Source organism: Oncorhynchus clarkii, chromosome 17, assembly GCF_045791955.1.
Source record: "Oncorhynchus clarkii lewisi isolate Uvic-CL-2024 chromosome 17, UVic_Ocla_1.0, whole genome shotgun sequence".
In the NCBI taxonomy this organism is placed as follows: Eukaryota; Metazoa; Chordata; class Actinopteri; order Salmoniformes; family Salmonidae; genus Oncorhynchus; species Oncorhynchus clarkii.
Genome location: NC_092163.1, coordinates 18,390,480 through 18,408,979, shown reverse-complemented (window position 1 = coordinate 18,408,979; position 18,500 = coordinate 18,390,480). Strand labels below are relative to the sequence as shown.

The 18,500-nt window shown below is 43.9% G+C and overlaps 2 protein-coding genes across 2 annotated transcripts; both read right to left on the bottom strand.

Moving 5' to 3' along the window:
• Positions 1 to 40: 40 nt before the first annotated feature.
• LOC139369621 (uncharacterized) lies at positions 41 to 6,586 on the bottom strand. The gene is made up of 4 exons (XM_071108886.1): positions 6,380 to 6,586; positions 920 to 3,400; positions 679 to 753; positions 41 to 449 (listed from the first exon to the last, which is right to left on the bottom strand). Exons 1-3 carry the CDS (start codon positions 6,440 to 6,442, stop codon positions 697 to 699), a joined length of 2,601 nt encoding a protein of 866 aa, XP_070964987.1. The 5' UTR covers positions 6,443 to 6,586; the 3' UTR covers positions 41 to 449; positions 679 to 696.
• Positions 6,587 to 7,538: 952 nt separating this feature from the next.
• On the bottom strand, positions 7,539 to 15,088 carry LOC139370429 (secernin-2-like). Its single transcript, XM_071109901.1, has 9 exons — positions 15,012 to 15,088; positions 14,062 to 14,230; positions 13,337 to 13,518; positions 11,951 to 12,150; positions 11,138 to 11,353; positions 10,658 to 10,823; positions 10,019 to 10,199; positions 9,572 to 9,731; positions 7,539 to 9,473 (listed from the first exon to the last, which is right to left on the bottom strand). The coding sequence occupies exons 2-8, from the start codon at positions 14,227 to 14,229 to the stop codon at positions 9,576 to 9,578; spliced, it is 1,269 nt and encodes a 422-aa protein (XP_070966002.1). The 5' UTR covers position 14,230; positions 15,012 to 15,088; the 3' UTR covers positions 7,539 to 9,473; positions 9,572 to 9,575.
• Between the last annotated feature and the right edge of the window lie 3,412 nt (positions 15,089 to 18,500).

Sequence of the window (18,500 nt, the reverse complement as noted above, 5' to 3'; positions counted from 1 at the left end):
CATGACTTCCATTTTGAAGTTACTTTTTGAGAAAAATAAATAAATAAAATAACTCTTTATTTGTATATATACACAGTGAAAGAGGATCCACAGAAATGGGTTAAGAGTTTTTCCTGAACAAATGACCAGCCTAGGAAAATCTCCAGGCCCTAATAGGCTTTTAGCTTTAATATAGGGAATCATTTTTGCAAGTCAGATCACGTTTTCAAGAAAAGCCGTACTCATGCTACTACATATAAATCCAATCTGAATATACACTGAAAAAGATTCTTCAATATGTTGCCTTAAAGGATGTGGCTCAAAGATAACAAATCCTTTGTTAGCATCATTACAAATCAATAAATGGATGATAGGTAACAATGTAAGCCAACTAATGTCCATAGGGTCTGGATGGGTCAGCACCAGGTTCTATTCTAGTGGGAGATGAGCTCATGATGCCAAGTGAAGATCTGCAGAAAAGAGGAAGAGTTGAGACAAATGACTCGCTATTATAGAAAAACAGTCATGCTTTCTTGATTTGATAAGAGAATCACTGCATAACTGACCCAAATCAAATATTTCAGGGTCGTTAAGTTAAGAAACAACTCAACTTTACAAATTTCACCAAAGTGGAGTAAACACGCCAGAATACAGATTCTTTGATTAAATAAATTGAGTATTTCTACTGCTTTTACTTACAACAAACTGCCTTTGAGTTTATGTTGGTGTTTGTTGCGTCGATTTCCGCTTCATCTTCAGGTTGAACTCTTCAAGCTGAGAACGGGTACACACTCGCATGTCAATAAAAATATGACTGAATGGTTAATAATATCGTTAGTAAAAAGACACAAGCAACAATGACAAAGTGAGAACAGCATAGAAGTAAGCCACGGTCTATCGTACCAATGATAATAATGTACTTCCAGAAGTAATTACAAACCTTCTTCTTAAGTTTCCCCTTAATCACTTCTTCTGGCATTGTTTTTTTCTCCCCTTCAACATCGCTCTCTGCCTCCGCTTCAGAGAGGGCCCTGGGGTACTTTGCAGCTAACCGAGCGGCCACTTTCGCTGCAGCTCTTGCAATCAGTCCATCTCTCTTCCCTTGGAGATCTCGATATATTCTCCTCTTTCTGAGAACCTCTTTCCTGTATTTATTACACCTTTCTTCAAGCGCCTGCCTATTTCTCGTGACTCTTGACCGTCTCATGCGGCGTTTGCTGCCCTTGGGCACCACCGTCTTAACGTAATGCAGACAGCGGGGGGGTGACAGCTCCTTCAGTTGTTGGGCCTTGTTCAAGGAGATGGGGCCTGGGGTCAACACTTTCAGTGCTGGCGTCAGTACAGCCGTGCTTGTGAACTTGAGTTCACTATCGGGCTGGGTAGGTGTGACCTGGGGGTTGCTAGCAGTCTGGATGTATGTAAGTTGGCGGGTGCTAGCGGGCTGGGTAGATGTGACCTGGGGGTTGCTAGCAGTCTGGATGTATGTAAGCTGCCGGGTCCCACCAGGCTGGATAGATTTGACCTGGGGGTTGCTAGCTGGCTGAATGTAAGTAAGCTGGCGGGTGCTAGCGGGCTTGCTGTTTGGGAGTTGGAGGTTCATGAGCTGGAGCAGGTTGCCAGTGGACTTGGTGTTTAGCTGCTGGAGGGTGCCAGAGGGCTGGTTGTATGGGAGTGGGATATATGCTAACTGGTGGTTACTGGCAGGCTGAGTAGATGAGAGCTGGAGGTTTCTAGCAGCCTGTGTGTATGCGTATGTCTGGCTTGAGGCTGCTGTGCTATTAGAGTAATGTGGTGGGGCGCTGAGGTAGGGTGGATACCCAGGGGGGGGGTATGGGAAGGGAGGCTTGGTACCAGGGGGCATGGTAAAAGGGGGCATAATACTAGGGGGCATAATACCAGGGGGCATAATACTAGGGGGCATAATATCAGGGGGCATAATACTAGGGGGCATGATACCAGGGGGCATAATACCAGGGGGCATAATACTAGGGGGCATGGTACCAGGGGGCCTAATACCAGGGGGCATGGTACCAGGGGGCATGGTACCAGGGGGCATAAAGCTAGGGGGCATAAGGCCAGGGGGATAACCCCAACCTGGAGGGAAGGTATTGGCGTAGGGTCTGCTGGTATACAGAGAGAACTGGGTGGTGGAGAAGGTTGCCATCATAGATGCATTAGGAGGGTGAGAAAAAGGATATATAGGGTCCTTTGAGTATGTGTTGAGCTCAGCAGAGCTTTCCTTGGACTTGTCCCTATACCAATCATTGTCGCTTCCTTCGGCCCAGTCACTATCTCTGTCACAGTCCCTGGTACTACAGCGCCTGTTCCTGTCTTTGTCCCTGTTACTAGAGTGCCTGTCCCGGTCTCTGTTACTAGAGCGCCTGTCCCTTTCTCTGCTGCTAGAGCACCTGTCCCTGTCTCTGTCCCTGTTAGTAAAGAGCCTGTCCGTGGTACTAGAGCGCCTGTTCCTGTCCCTGGTACTAGAGCGCCTGTCCCTGGTATTAGATCGCCTGTCCCTGGTACTAGAGCGCCTGTCCCTGGCACTAGAGCGCCTGTCCCTGTTTCTGTCCCTGGCACTAGAGCGCCTGTCCTCGTCTCTGTCCCTGGCACTAGAGCGCCTGTCCTCGTCTCTGTCCCTGGTACTAGAGCACCTGCCCCTGGTACCAGAGTGCCTATCTCTCGCGCTGTCCCTGGTACTAGAGCGCCTGTCCCTGTTGCTGTCTCTGGTACCAGAGTGTCTGGAACCAGAGTGTCTGTCCCTGTCCCTGGTACTAGAGCGCCTGTCCCTGGAACCAGAGTGCCTGTCCCTGGTATTAGAGCGCCTGTCCCTATCTCGCTCAGATTTGTCCCCGTCTCGCTCAGAACTGACCCAGTCTCTCTCTCTGTCTCTTTCTCCGTTTCTCTTAGATCCGTTCCTCTCTGTGTCCTCGTCTCGTTCTCTGTCCCAGTCTCTAGTTCTAGAGTGCCTGTCTGACGTCAGGGGACTCCTCTCCTGGTCTCTCTTCATCCCGTACAGCCTCTCCTTGGTCCGGTCTGACAGTCGGCCCAACTCCTCCACCCCCAGGTCTAGCCCGATGGACTCCAGCAGGCTCTGGAGCTGGCCGTGTGGGAGATCCAGCCTCCTTTCTCCAAGAATGTGTGAGTGACTGTGGTCCTGTGGCAGAGCTCTACTGTGGGGTCCCAAGCAATCCTGAGAGCTCTGAGCTGGGGCCCCCTTATACTCACTCCTGTAGGTAGTCTTGGGATGGCCCTCCTGCATAGGGGGTAACTCATTCACGTTGTTGACAATCTTTGAGAGCTTGTTGATGTCCACCCCTTTGTTGAGGACATTGAGGAAGCGCTGGAAGCCTGTGGCTGCTGTGTCCTGCTCCCGTGTCCTGAATGAGTAAATGGTGGATTCGTGTTGTTTATCCTCAGGGTCCTATCAGGAGACATGAGAGAATATCAATGGATAACCATCCACTAAGACAGCTGCTTGCTTTATACCTTAAAAATTGATGAAGGTTGACAAGATTCATACCAGTTATATGGTCAAGTGCTGCTAAGACAGACATAGGCAAAGTACAGTTGGCCCAGAACAGAGTAGCATGTCTGGCCCTTAAATGTACACGGAGGGCTAACATCCACAACAGACCGAGAACTTGATACTTCGAAGTTAGTTCTTTAAGAATTTTAGTTTAGAAAACGATCTTTCCGCAGAAGCGACTGTTACAGGATTGTAAAAGCAGCTTGATTGCCATAGCTACATCCGGGAAACTGGTCAGAAGTGAGTTGTGCTTCAAATACAGCAGTTCTGCAACATCTTTAATTGTGCCTCTCATTCTCCTTAATTGCCGGCTTCAACACGTTACGGAAAGAAATTAACGTATAGGAAGCTCTAGGGAGAGGTCGTCTGGATACTGGACAGACAATACATTTGCAGATACAAACACAGATTATCATATTTAGCGGACAACCGTTCTTGAGGCTTGAACAATAAAAAGCGATTTGCGATTTCGTTCATACTGGTGAACCGGTGTTTGAGTTGTATCTCAGGTATATGTTGGCATGTATTATTCAAGAATAGGTTTACATTTTGTGCAGCGAAATGGACATAGGCCTATAATGCACCATGTCTCATGAAAGGGTTGGCAATACAGTCGGGGCCGCAACCTGGATCTACAGGCTGCGGTGAAAAGATTTGCACACACACAAAAATTAGGACTTCAGGAGACTCTCAAGTTAGATTTCATATACCTTGAATATTGCAGCCCATTTGTGCAGGCTATTAGCCAGTCAAAACCCGCTGAGTTCAACAATAAATAGTGGCTGATTTTACCCTCAAGCCAAGTACTTTTTTACAGTTTTTTTTAATTTTAACTAGGCAAGTCAGTTAAGAACAAAATCTTATTTACAATGACGGCCTACCCCGGCCAAACCCTCCCCTAACCTGGACAACGCTGGGCCAATTGTGCGCCACCCTATGGGACTCCCGATCACTGCCGGTTTGTGATACAGCCCGAGATCAAACCAGGGTCTGTTGTTTCGCCTCTAGCACTGAGATGCAGTGCCGTAGACCACTGCGCCACTCGGGAGAAAACTTGTTCGGCTATTTGATGTGTCATTTTTATAAAAAGCAGCTAAATACAGTACATAGCTATAGAATGTACACTGAATAATGGTAGGTGATTAGTATGCTGTTGCGTAAAAAACATTATTTTACGCTCTGCAATGTTTGAATTTCCAACTTTAATTACTGAACAAGTAATTACATTATTGCCACCAGTCAGCAGTCTAAAAATGGTAACATTGCGACAACATGTATAGCTTCGTGAAATGTTAGGCTTAGCATGAGAAAATGACTACCAAATAGGCCTACCAATAAACATTTATCCATTAGCCAAAGCAAAGCTATAGATGCCCTCGCAATTTCAGCACCATGGACAGCCATCAGTTTATTTTACACCGGTGGTATGTTTTATTTCTGTGTTCCCCAGGAAGAGTAGCTGCTGCTTTGACAACAGCTAACAGGGCGCCTAATCAAATAAAATACTACACTGGGGTTCGTAGTAGTAGAATATACACTGGATAATGAAACAATCCCTAGTAAACTACTGTAAAGTGGATTTGTATGATGCACAATGTTTTGCAGGGTGTGATGTTTTATTTCTGTGGTCCCCAGGAAGAGTAGCTGCTGCCTTTACAACAGCTAACGGGGCGCCTAATAAAATAAAATACTTAAACGGGGGTTTGTAGCTAGAGAATGTAGACTGAATAATGAAACAATCCCTAGTAAACTAGTGTTTTGAGGGTGGACTGACTGTATTATTTGGCATTAACAGACTGGTTTTACTCACAACAACTTTCTATCCAAGCTAGGAGAGAGCACTAGGACGGCTCATGTCATACAGGTTCAGGTAGCCTATACAGGACAGTTGTATATTATAAAAAATCCATTGGTAGCTGATTAGTATGCTGTTGCATAAAAACATTATTTTACCATCTGTAATGTTTGAATTTCCAACTTTATTTACATTATTGCCACCAGTCAGCAGTCTAAAAAATGGCAGCATTGCGACAACATGCATAGCTTTGTGAAATGTTAGGCTTACTATGAGAAAATGACTACCAAATAGGCCTACCAATAAACATTTATCCACTAGCCAAAGCAAAGCTATAGATGCCCTCACAATTTCAGCACCATGGACAGCCATCAGTTTATTTTAAGGGGGGGGGGGGGGTCAAAGAAAAAGCACCAAACTATCTGTTCAATAAGTTAACACACAGCTCAGACACCCATACATACCCAACAAATACTAACCTTGGGTTTGTAGTAGTAGATGTAGTAAATAGTAAGTGAGAGAGTTAGCTGGGCTTGAGTTTTGTGTGTCGGAAATACATGGAGGAAACTCATACCTACACTCTGTTCTCTGTTCTGTATTTCGACTGCCAGCGCATGGAACAGAATAATCCACTTGGCAAACCACATTATTTTCCTAACTTGCAAAATGTACAATATATGCATCTTCCAAATAAAACCTGAAGTTTGGTAATTGAGAGAATTAGTAAGGAATGCTTGCATGCGGATGTGCATGCATGTGGTAGGTCAGACACAGTTTAGTTTGTTGTCATACCCGTTACATTGAATTAAACTTGTAAAAACATGATATATAAAAAAATCCAGTCCACATATTTTAGAAGCAGATCAGAGTTTCCTAGCAACTATTTTTTTTTTTTAGCTATTTTACGTCAGATTAGCTAACGTTAGCTAATGTCATTTTCAGAGCAGGCTGGCTATGTAAACATAAGTATGCCAGTCAGGAAGGTACCGGCAAATAAATTAAATCACCAAATGTAAATAGTCACATTGCCAATACTTCTGGAAATGCATGTGCAAGAACTGACAAAAATTATTATTTACCTTCTCGCTTTTCCTCCTGGTAGCATCTCGCAGGTCTTCATCATATGTTGTGTGTCGTCTCATTCTGGATTTTGAGGGTTCAAAAATTTGATCACCCTACCACTGAGCTCTTTGACTTGAAAACAAAATTGTAGTATTATAGTAGAAATAAAAAGGTTTATAAACTGTGGTTTCACAGCTAGTTAGCTTTCCCAGTCATACCTATCCAGTGGGGTGGGGAGAAAGCAGATGTTTCCGGTTTTCACGGATACAGTATTTTCAGCCTAATTTCCGTTTCCACTGAAAAACAGATGTGGGGACTCCGTAAGGTCAGAGAGCAAGAGGCAAGACTTGAGGTTTTACTCCGCCCAAAATCTGGCAAAGAAAATAAACCCAGGAAGTGAGGAATTTTTGTAGTGAGGTCAATGAGAGCGTGTCAAATTTGGTCAACAATAAATGTTATTCTAATTTGCTACGTCAGGCCTATTTGATCGAATAGAAGTTCCGTAGTTGCTAGATTTATGCGAATGCACCAATATAAGTGGATGCACGTGGCATTTCGTCAAATTAAAAACAGAAAGATTTTATATCAGAGTTGTGCCATAGAGATAGATAGACACATCATGGATATAACCTGTTTTAGCATGGACATTGAACTTGAGGGCGTCCACTATTTTAAAGTAGTTAACTGGGTGGGCATTCCAATAAGTTGGAATAAATCAGACAACGCAAAATAAAATGTACCGATACAATAATTGAACAGATAAAGAGATGAGTCTTCTATCAATCTCTATGGCTGTTGTTAAAACGCGGATCTGCCCTCTCATTGGCTGAATGGTCCCACCTGGTCTCGCCGCCTCAAACCTGTATTCAATCTTTGAGGACATGTATTTCCATTTCCATTGTTAGAGCGGTCACTTAAACATCTTGTCAATATAATAGACAATCTTTGGTTAGGTGACTTCTGAAGCTGTGAGCTAGGATATTTTATAAGATTGGAAGTGCAACACTGCCACCATCAGGACGGAGTTAGAATTTCCCCAACTAACAAAACTGTACAACATTTGTTGAATTCTTTACTTAACTGTACTAAATACGTCAGTACATACTGAATTACTGAATTGAATAAGGCAGTGTTTGTTTTAAACTACTGTGTTAATAAATACAGGACACATCAGCAGACAGAGCTAATATTTTATTAGTTAATTCTCATGGGGCAGTCAGTCAACTAACCCCCATTCACTTGTAACAATGAATTGCACATTTTACAAATGGTGTTTTAATGTGAAACAGATCTACACATAGTCACATACATACAGTACCAGTAAAAAGTTTGGAACACCTACTCATTCAAGGGTTTTTCTTTATATTCACTATTTTCCACATTGTAGAATAATACATCAAAACTATGAAATAACACATATGGAATCATGTAGTTACCAAAAATTGTTCAACAAATCAAATTATATTTTATATTTGAGATTCTTCAAAGTAGCCACCCTTTGCCTTGATGACAGCTTTGCACACTATTGGCATTCTCTCAACCAGCTTCATCAGGTAGTCACCTGGAATTCATTTCAATTAACAGGTGTGCCTTGTTAAATGTTAATTGATAGAATTTCTTTCCTTCTTAATGCATTTGAGCCAATCGGTTGTGTTGTGACAAAGTAGGGGTGGTATACAGAAGATAGCCCTATTTGGTAAAAGACCAAGTCCATATTATGGCAAGTACAGCTCAAATACGCAAAGAGAAAATGACAGTCCATTACTGGTCAGCCCATCTGGAACATTTCAAGAATTTTGAAAGTTTCTTCAAGTGCAGTCGCAAAAATCATCAAGCACTATGATGCAACTGGCTCTCATGAGGACCGCCACAGGAAAGGAAGACCCAGAGTTAACTCTGCTGCAGAGGATAAGTTCATTAGAGTTAATTGCACCTCAGATTGCAGCCCAAATAAAAGCTTCAGAGTTCAAGTAAAACAAATCTCAACATCACCTGTTCAGAGCAGATTGTGTGAATCAGGTCTTCATGGTCAAATTGCTGCAAAGAAACCACTACTAAAGGACACCAATAAGAAGAGACTTGCTTGGGCCAAAAAAACATGAGCAATGTACATTAGACCGGTGGAAATCTGTCCTTTGGTCTAATGAGTCCAAATGTGAGATTTCTGGTTCCACCCGATGTGTCTTTGTGAGACGCAGAGTAGGTGAACGGATGATATCCGCATGTGTGGTTCCCACCGTGTAGCATGGAGGAGTTGTGATGGTGCTTTGCTGTTGACACTGTCAGTGATTTATTTAGAATTGAAGGCACACTTAACCAGCATGGCTACCACAGCACGCTGCAGCGATACGCCATCCCATCTTGTTTGCGCTTCGTGGGACTATCATTTGTTTTTCAACAGGACAATGACCCAACACACCTCCAGGCTGTGTAAGGGCTATTTTACCAAGGAGAGTGATGGAGTGCTGCATTAGATGACCTGGCCTTCACAATTGCCCGACCTCAACCCAATTAAGATGGTTTGGGATGAGTTGGACCGCAGAGTGAAGGAAAAGCAGCCAACAAGGGCTCAGCATATGTGGGAACTCCGTCAAGACTGTTGGAAAAGCATTCCAGGTGAAGCTGGTTGAGAGAATGCCAGGAGTGTGCAAAGCTGTCATCAAGGCAAAGGGTGGCTACTTTGAAGAATATCAAATATATAATGATTTGTTTAACACTTTTTTGGTTACTACATGATTCCATGTGCTATTTCATAGTTTTGACATCTTCACTATTATTCTACAATGTAGAAAATAGTCAAATAGGAAAAACCTTTGAATGAGTAGGTGTGTCCAAACTTTTAACTGGTAATGTACACTCCTGTAGTGGTCTATCACATACTCACTAATGTGGGGCGAGCGTTGCTCCCTAAAGTGATACAAATGATAATGATGCTCCAATCCCATGGAACGTTAAGACATTTATATTCTGTGTTAATGATGGATGGAATGGCATCAGGGGGTTCGTATGCGTGAGATGGGAGGGAGCCAATCTAACAGGAGCACAGGATGTAACAGTCCCAGGGCCATCTCCTGCCGATCTGCAAGCACTAGCATTCTCCACATGAGGGCGCTGTAACAGAGAGAAATTGGAGGCAGCATTGGCGTAATGAGAAGGTTACTGTGCTTCTGAGAGACACACACACACACACACACACACACGGTTCTTACCTCCTCACTGGTAGAACTTCAGCTCCGTGTCCACACAGTCAAAGAACAGGTCCCCCAGTTCCTCATCTGCTGGTATTTCCCCACTGAGCAGGGCTGATATGTCCGTCAGACACTGGCCCTCCAACATCCTCAATGTCTCCGTCAGAGCATTCCCTGCGTCCTGAGGGACAGAAACACACACACGCAAAAATACACACATGAATGCCCCCCCACACACAAGCACGTGCACAAGCAGAGAAGACCTGACAAACAGCAATTTGTGAAGTTTATAGGGAATTATAAAAGTTCAAAGTTGGTGATGTACGTAATACAATATCCATCAGTCCGTACCCACACTCATCAATGTAAAAAAATAAATAAATAAAAATACTCTATGAAAGTGTAGCCTATTACATTCAGCCGTGGCATATTCAACCCATATTTCATTCTAACCCCTTCTACACGTACCGGGTTGGTCTCCATAGTCTGCAGGGCCCCCTCATGGGCCTTGTACAGGTCGTGCCTGCGGTCCACTTGGCTCTGGAAGCGTGGCTGCTTCCTGACCGGGTCGTCTGGGCCGTACTGTGGGGAGATCACCCTCGACACTGGGGTCACAGACTCAGAGAAGATAAAAGGCTTGAAAACAGACCTGGCAGGACAGAGGACAGTCCGGTAGGAGGAGGAGGGCAGGGGGTAAGGACCAAATGAAACACACAGACACAGAGAATCTCCTATCAAGACGCAGTTTTGCCAAAGGGGGAAATGATGAAGATGAAAAAGAGCGATAGAGAGATAAAAGACAAAGAGCGAATCTGAATCTTAAGAAGCACTTCCAGATAGCCTGAGGGGTTCCTGGGCCTGGTTCCAAACCAATCCCTTGCCACTTCTCCTACACCCTTGTTGAGTCCCTCTTGCCAATCTGAAAGAACTGGAAAGGTATCAGCAAAATAGCAACATTACCACATACCACACTCTGGTAGGCTAGGGGGAGTTTCCCAAACATTTCTCACACTTATCCAGCTCATTTAGATTAAACACAAGGAGTAGATAACAATGGGGTTAGGGTCAGAGTGATTCGTTCGGGACCAGGCCGGTGAGGTGACGCACCTGGAGGGGTCGGGGGTGGCAGTGAGGAAGTGGATGCACGGCAGGCTGGGATCACGGGGCAGGATGGACACCATGCTGCCAGTGGTGCGGAACCCCCCAGAGTCCATGCAGATCCCACTGGGCTTGTCCCTCAGGATGGACATCATCACCTCGGCCGTCACAGAACCTGGGGAACCCAGAAAATGTATCGTCTAAGTACGTTATTAGTCGTCTATTTTTATGGGAAAGCCGACCGGAGAGGAAATGGCAGGAGACAGGAAATTACATAGCTAGTTACATGTAACGTACTTTCAATGGTAAGAGGGGATACCAGGCCTTTATTATGTGTAATAAAAATAGCTGTATAAGCAATACGGCAACCAAACCAAACCTGTATAGTGTTGTTAATAGTCTGCTTTAACATCATTTTGGGAGTTTTTACAGTTATAAGGAGTTGAACGTGTTGAATTAGATTAGAATAGAAAGAATAGTCTCCCTCACCATCATGCTGTTGAAGGAGCTGTGTGCCCCCACTGTAGCGCTTCTTGGCCAGTTCCATCCTGGCGGGGGGGTTTTCAGACTTGAACACCTCGTTGAAGCAGAACTCTCCCTCGCCGCTCCACCAACCCTGGGCCTGGGCCACACTCCGCAGCTCTGGGTGCTCAGCCGAGATATCCGTCCCGATGGTCAGCGCATTGGAGATGTTCTTCACCCCCTCTGTGGGAAGCAAAGACAGGCGGGGGGTGCACAGTTGTATGCTGCTGGTAGAAGTTGCTCAGATATACACAGATATACACAGCTTACCCTCCCCACTGTCCTAACCATAAGGGTAAAACCACAAAAATAATCTCCTGTGGGTAGATTTTGCTCGTAGACTGAATAATCTGCAGAGACTGAATGGGAGGTGTGAGATAAGGAGCAGCATTAGTTCCGGTTTTGGGGTTTTCCTCGTTGGTTATTTGCACGTATCATGATTGGGTGATGGCGGTGCTAAAACTGCTTCGGTTGGGGGGGGGCTTTGGCTGAGAGATTTCTTTATGCGAGGGTGGAGACTTCATATTTGTCTCTCTCAATTTCTAACACGGACTGTATGAACAAAGAAATTAATCCCTCAGCTGACCAAGTTACGTGGGATTTTACTTCTTAACAGAGATTAACCCAAAACTAACCTCTGATTCAAAACTTATGTCCATACTACAGCTCCAGTGATGTTAGAGCAATTTTCTCACCATGTAACTTCCTGTGCCACTGTCAGTTCCCCCCCCAAAGTCCATTCACACTACAGCTCCCACGGTGTTACAGCAGTTTCCTCACCGGTGATTTTCTGTGCCACCCAGAGCTTGCCGGCAGTCTCCAGGACCCAGGCCTCGTTGCGGTCCACCAGGAGGAAGGAGTTGTGGTAGCTGAAGGGCGCCGGGTCCTCCCTGCATGGCCCCCCCTGGCCGTGCTGCTCCAGCAGACCAGTGATCACACTCACCGCCCCCCAGGCACTGTCCGCACGCTCAAGCCCCAAGCTGTCAAGCAATAGAATAGAGTAGAGGAGTAGAGTAGAGCAGTAGAGTAGAGTAGAGCAGTAGAGAGAAGTAGAGTAGAGTAGAATCGAATATAGAATATAGTAGAATATGGTAGAGCAGAATACCTGGAGAATAGAACAGTGTTTCCCAACCCTGGTCCTCGAGTACCCCCAACAGTACACATTTTTTTGTTGTAGCTCTTGACAAACACCTCATTCAGCTCATTGAGGGCTTGATAATTAGTTGACAAGTTGAATCAGGTGTGCTTGTCCAGGGTTACAATAAAAATGTTTACTGTTGTGGGTACTCGAGGACCAGGGTTGGGATACTGGAACAGAATAGTAATAGAATAGAATAGATTATGAGTAGAATAGAATCAAATAGAACATTCTATCTTATATTATTCCACTGACACCACATACACACAGTTGTGAGGCTGGTAGCAGCATAGGGCCAGCCAGAGAGCAGCATAGGGTCAGCCACAGAGCAGCAACCCCTGGAGTAGGTTAGTCCTGCTGCTGCTATATCACTGCAGTCAGTGGTACAACAGGACCAACCTGCAGCTGCCATTGCCAACTGTTAAAATGATTTGTTCAGCGTTACACTTCAATCCTTTAAATGTTATGCTTATGACAATGTAAAGACAGCTTTAGGACATAAGTGAAAACACACTTGGGCCAGATTCAATCAAAACTCCTATGGAAATGTTTCGGCAGTAGGGCCTATCTTTGTTTACACGACTAGTCCCTACGCACACAGGTAAGTATTAACCTGTGATGAAGGAAGTCTACCTAGTACATTTACAGTAGCACATCTGCTACTGCAAAGCCCTATATTGCTTTTCTGACTACAGGCTGACTAAGCATATCTACTTTTCAACAAATTTACCAATTACAACAATGCATTGATTATCCACACCAAACTTTGAGTGATGTGATTCTGAAGTTAGTAAATTGATTCTCAAAGGGTAGTGCTACCCTATCGTTCCTGGTCCTGGGATCAAATGTTGTCTGACATAGCCAGACAAGTCATTCAATCAGACCGCTCGGTAAGGAACCTGGAAATACAGCCAACCAGCCCGTCTCTCCATCTTTCGGATCAGGAGGTGATTCTGAAGTTAGGATTTACTTGGCCCCCAAAACAACACTACTGTTTGGTATGCTGGCCTATGGTCAGCCGGGCTTACCGGACCAGGTCCATTCCTAGCAGGGCTTCCCCTGGATCGATAGCTTCGCGGGTCCACACAGCCTCGTTCCCGATGCAGACCCCCTTGTCGTTGGCCCCCATCTCGGCCCCCCACAGCCAGGAAGGCCGGCTGAGGACTACAGCATGGGTGTGTTCTGCTTGGGGGATCTGAATGTACGTGCACTGCAGGACGAGAGATGGAGACTTACATTGTTGTTCAATTCTCTTTTTTTGGGGATTGTAACATCAAATATACTGGCAAACCCTACCAACACACACTCAGCCAATACCTTAAGCCTGTCGTATAAAAGGCGTGAAAATAAATAAATGATAGTCTATCATTCAAACTTTAAACTTTGAGAATCGTAAATTAGAAAATGTTGATTGTGTATACCTAGGTGGGGTATTTTAGAGGTTTGATAACCCTTCTCAGTTATATTGCCCAGACTGACTGCTCACCAGTGAAAACAACTCTAATCCAATTAGTGATGTTGGTCACAGAGCAAAACACCTGTTGTGAACATTTTTAACATAACTCTGACTACAGGCCTACATACAATGTTCAGAGGGCAGATGAATTTGAGTTCTTTAACCATGCTTCATCCAGGTTTAATCTCATTGAGATCAAATCTCTTTTTCAAGAGAGCCCTGATCCAAGATGGCAGCAGGCTTGTAATTTGCAGCAGGGTAAATCTATGGGGAGAAGTGAAGCTAGGCCTAGCTTACCTCCAGCATGGTCCCAGATGGGTGACTGGTTGCCGGGTAGTAAAGAACCTCCTGGACCTCATCTCTAGGACGGTCTGAGTTCTTCCCAAAAATCACGTGATCATCTTGCGAGCCGGGGGGCAAGGACACAAAGCAGTCACACGAGAGGGGTGGCTCATGCTCTGCCATCCTGCATGAACAAGAGGACAAGCAAACACCAGAAATATATTACCAGAAAATAAACTGCTATCATATCGGAGGCCAGGAGTTTTTCCTGGTCAGGCTAAATTATCAGGAAAAAGTCATAGTTATGGTGGTCAATAAATTGTAGAAGCTTTTAAGCAAACTCAACAATATATATCGCTGTCACTATTCACTATCAATTAGTCATGTTTTTACAGCTTTTCAATTTAATTTCCCACTCTGACTATTGTATATAGCCTAAGAAGCCTATACACGTGACATAAGGCATCCATCCCTGTAAAGACACAGTATCTTTAGGGAAGTCTCAGGTATATAATATGTTCTTCCTGTCAACTAGTGCATTGCCCATCCCTTAATAAGGATGGCGATAAGGAGGCAGTCTTGTGCACTGCACTTCTCGGTAATCTTTACAAATCCGAATGGTCCTTGCCGTCTCCTTCTTCTTATCAACATGGCTATTTAGTAACGCTGTCCTATTATAAAATTCGGAAACATTTTAACCAATGTGATCGAAGTCTTGTGGAGACATTATGGCCTAAAATGGTCTTTAGTCAAACGTTTATTTAAAATAGGGCCTATATAAACGGTAACGTTAGCGATGTGCCCTTGCTGTCCCTTCCCGGTTTCAGGAGATATCACGCTAAAATGCACAAATAAACGACTGTCATTTCACTTCAATCCAAGGGTTGGCTGTCATTATAATCTGTTGAGCAATAGGGCTACTGTAGCTACTGATATGTTGCAAATTCCTACAGTAAAATCGTTACCTTTTTAATCGCAAAACCAGACGCGGTAGCAAAGAGAAGGCAGGTTGTCGTGGAGCTACCGTACCACGTGATCGTATCCAAAGGTTGTATTTAAAGGTCTAGTCTCGTTGATTACTTGCTGCAAATACATAACAGAAAAACAAGTGTATAGCCCTTTTCAACAATTAGCCAACAAATGTTGGTGTAACAAGGCACAATGAGATTGTTCCACATAAAGTAATTGGATAGATTCCAGATGATTCAAGAATACATCATCACAACTTTTTAGATTTGAGTCCTCTATATTCCATTATCAAATAGATAACTGAATTGCTCAAAAATAGCATATCCATCCCATCCATCGAAAATTCGACATACTTATTATTCTCCTTCTGTTTCCACCTGTAGCCCAAAACTGTAAAAGCAACCAACACCAAAACAACTTTTAAACGTGCAGGCTTGCTGTCTTCAGGTTGTAAGAACAATACTTTTTGATACTACTTATAGCTTATCTTTCACACTACAAACACTTTTGCATAAATCCCAATAACTTTTAATGGTCATAGGTTTAAATGGAGAGGATAGGTAAAATAAAATGGAGCCGCTACTCCTCTAGAACCATTAAAGATAGAAACTCCATTCAACCTTTAAAACGTGCAGATGGTCTGGAATTGTGTGCTTGTATACAGCTTTTTGATACTATGTATACTTTTTGAACGTAACTGTTTGAAATTTGCATAAAAGCTCCATAGATTTAAAGCAAAATGTGGATTTGCCACTGCTCTTGGACCGTTTCAGCTACAAACACCAACCCAAAGTTGACATGTGCAGACTGACTCAACTTAGATTGCTTTCAGAAGATTGTTTATACCACATGTACTTTTTGAACTATAACCATTTTAAACACCAACCCAATGTGGACATGTGCGGACTGAATCAACACAGTTAGTTGCGACTATTCATACTTCATAAACTATAAAGCTTGTTATATCCCATTTCATTTTAAAGGCAGAATGCAGGTTTCAACATTCTAAACTGAAATCACTGCCACAAAACTTTCAGAATGTTGAAACTGAAGACCTTAGAGAGCTTAAAAACACATAATATGGCTAATGATGCTATAGTACTCCTTCTATCTTACTATACTAGCCCACTATAGCCCACTATAATAACTCCAAACCAACAAACCACCCCAAAATAGGTAACTATAACTAACCCGTAGCCTATGAAAACCCGATTACTACCAATACTACTTCTACTATTACTACAGCTGTTGCTACCACTACCCCTATACTACTATTTCACAACCATAAATACTTCAAGACTTTCAAGCACACAAATTTATGTCATTTTCTAGTCAATAAAAGTTGTATTTCAAGTGAGATTTGAAAACTTATGTATGAAGAACTTTCAAATTTGAGAGTCATTTGAGAGTAGACTCTCAAAAGGCTTTATGTTACTTTGCAAGATAAACAACCAATTGATAAGCTGCCTTTCTGGAAAGGTGGACGTAGCCTCAGTGGCCTCAATAGGCCTCTATAGCATGTTGCTGGGTCAGGGGCTTGAACAATGGAGCTAGCAATTCTTTGCTCTCTATCCACCGGATGTGTACCAAACTCACTAAAAGTGGCAGTAATAAAGCCTCTCTTGAAAAAGCCAAACCTTGACCCAGAAAATATAAAAAAACTATCAGCCTATATCGAATCTTCCATTCCTCTCAAAAATTTTAGAAAAGGCGCAACAACTCACTGCCTTCCTGAAGACAAACAATGTATACGAAATGCTTCAGTCTGGTTTTAGACCCCATCATAGCACTGAGACGGCACTTGTGAAGGTGGTAAATTACATTTTAATGGCATCGGACCGAGGCTCTGCATCTGTCCTCGTGCTCCTAGACCTTAGTGCTGCTTTTGATACCATCGATCACCACATTCTTTTGGAGAGATTGGAAACCCAAATTGGTCTACATGGACAAGTTCTGGCCTGGTTTAGATCTTATCTGTCGGAAAGATATCAGTTTGTCTCTGTGAATGGTTTGTCCTCTGACAAATCAACTGTAAATTTCGGTGTTCCTCAAGGTTCCGTTTTAGGACCACTATTGTTTTCACTATATATTTTACCTCTTGGGGATGTTATTCGAAAACATAATGTTAACTTTCACTGCTATGCGGATGACACACAGCTGTACATTTCAATGAAACATGGTGAAGCCCCAAAATTGCCCTTGCTAGAAGAATGTGTTTCAGACATAAGGAAGTGGATGGCTGCAAACTTTCTACTTTTAAACTCGGACAAAACAGAGATGCTTGTTCTAGGTCCCAAGAAACAAAGAGATCTTCTGTTGAATCTGACAATTAATCTTAATGGTTGTACAGTCGTCTCAAATAAAACTGTGAAGGACCTCGGCGTTACTCTGGACCCTGATCTCTCTTTTGAAGAACATATCAAGACCATTTCAAGGACAGCTTTTTTCCATCTACGTAACATTGCAAAAATCAGAAACTTTCTGTCCAAAAATGATGCAGAAAAATTAATCCATGCTTTTGTCACTTCTAGGTTAGACTACTGCAATGCTCTACTTTCCGGCTACCCGGATAAAGCACTAAATAAACTTCAGTTAGTGCTAAATACGGCTGCTAGAATCCTGACTAGAACCAAACAATTTGATCATATTACTCCAGTGCTAGCCTCTCTACACTGGCTTCCTGTCAAAGCAAGGGCTGATTTCAAGGTTTTACTGCTAACCTACAAAGCATTACATGGGCTTGCTCCTACCTATCTCTCTGATTTGGTCCTGCCGTACATACCTACACGTACGCTACGGTCACAAGACGCAGGCCTCCTAATTGTCCCTAGAATTTCTAAGCAAACAGCTGGAGGCAGGGCTTTCTCCTATAGAGCTCCATTTTTATGGAACGGTCTGCCTACCCATGTCAGAGACGCAAACTCGGTCTCAACCTTTAAGTCTCTACTGAAGACTCATCTCTTCAGTGGGTCATATGATTGAGTGTAGTCTGGCCCAGGAGTGGGAGGGTGAACGGAAAGGCTCTGGAGCAACGAACCACCCTTGCTGTCTCTGCCTGGCCGGTTCCCCTCTTTCCACTGGGATTCTCTGCCTCTAACCCTATTACAGGGGCTGAGTCACTGGCTTACTGGGGCTCTCTCATGCCGTCCCTGGAGGGGGTGCGTCACCTGAGTGGGTTGAGTCACTGATGTGGTCATCCTGTCTGGGTTGGCGCCCCCCCCCCCCTTGGGTTGTGCCGTGGCGGAGGTCTTTGTGGGCTATACTCAGCCTTGTCTCAGGATGGTAAGTTGGTGGTTGAAGATATCCCTCTAGTGGTGTGGGGGCTGTGCTTTGGCAAAGTGGGTGGGGTTATATCCTTCCTGTTTGGCCCTGTCCGGGGGTGTCCTCGGATGGGGCCACAGTGTCTCCTGACCCCTCCTGTCTCAGCCTCCAGTATTTATGCTGCAGTAGTTTATGTGTCAGGGGGCTAGGGTCAGTTTGTTATA

Excerpts from the sequence above, each read along its gene's own strand:
- LOC139369621 (XM_071108886.1), bottom strand. The coding sequence starts at position 6,442 with ATGAGACGACACACAACATATGATGAAGACCTGCGAGATGCTACCAGG. Across the intron at positions 3,401-6,379 it reads CCAGGAGGAAAAGCGAGAAG|GACCCTGAGGATAAACAACA; the intron begins GTAAATAATAAT and ends GTCTCCTGATAG. Across the intron at positions 754-919 it reads AGGGGAAACTTAAGAAGAAG|CTTGAAGAGTTCAACCTGAA; the intron begins GTTTGTAATTAC and ends ACCCGTTCTCAG.
- LOC139370429 (XM_071109901.1), bottom strand. The coding sequence starts at position 14,229 with ATGGCAGAGCATGAGCCACCCCTCTCGTGTGACTGCTTTGTGTCCTTG. Across the intron at positions 13,519-14,061 it reads CATCTGGGACCATGCTGGAG|TGCACGTACATTCAGATCCC; the intron begins GTAAGCTAGGCC and ends CTCGTCCTGCAG. Across the intron at positions 9,732-10,018 it reads AGACTATGGAGACCAACCCG|GACGCAGGGAATGCTCTGAC; the intron begins GTACGTGTAGAA and ends TCTGTCCCTCAG.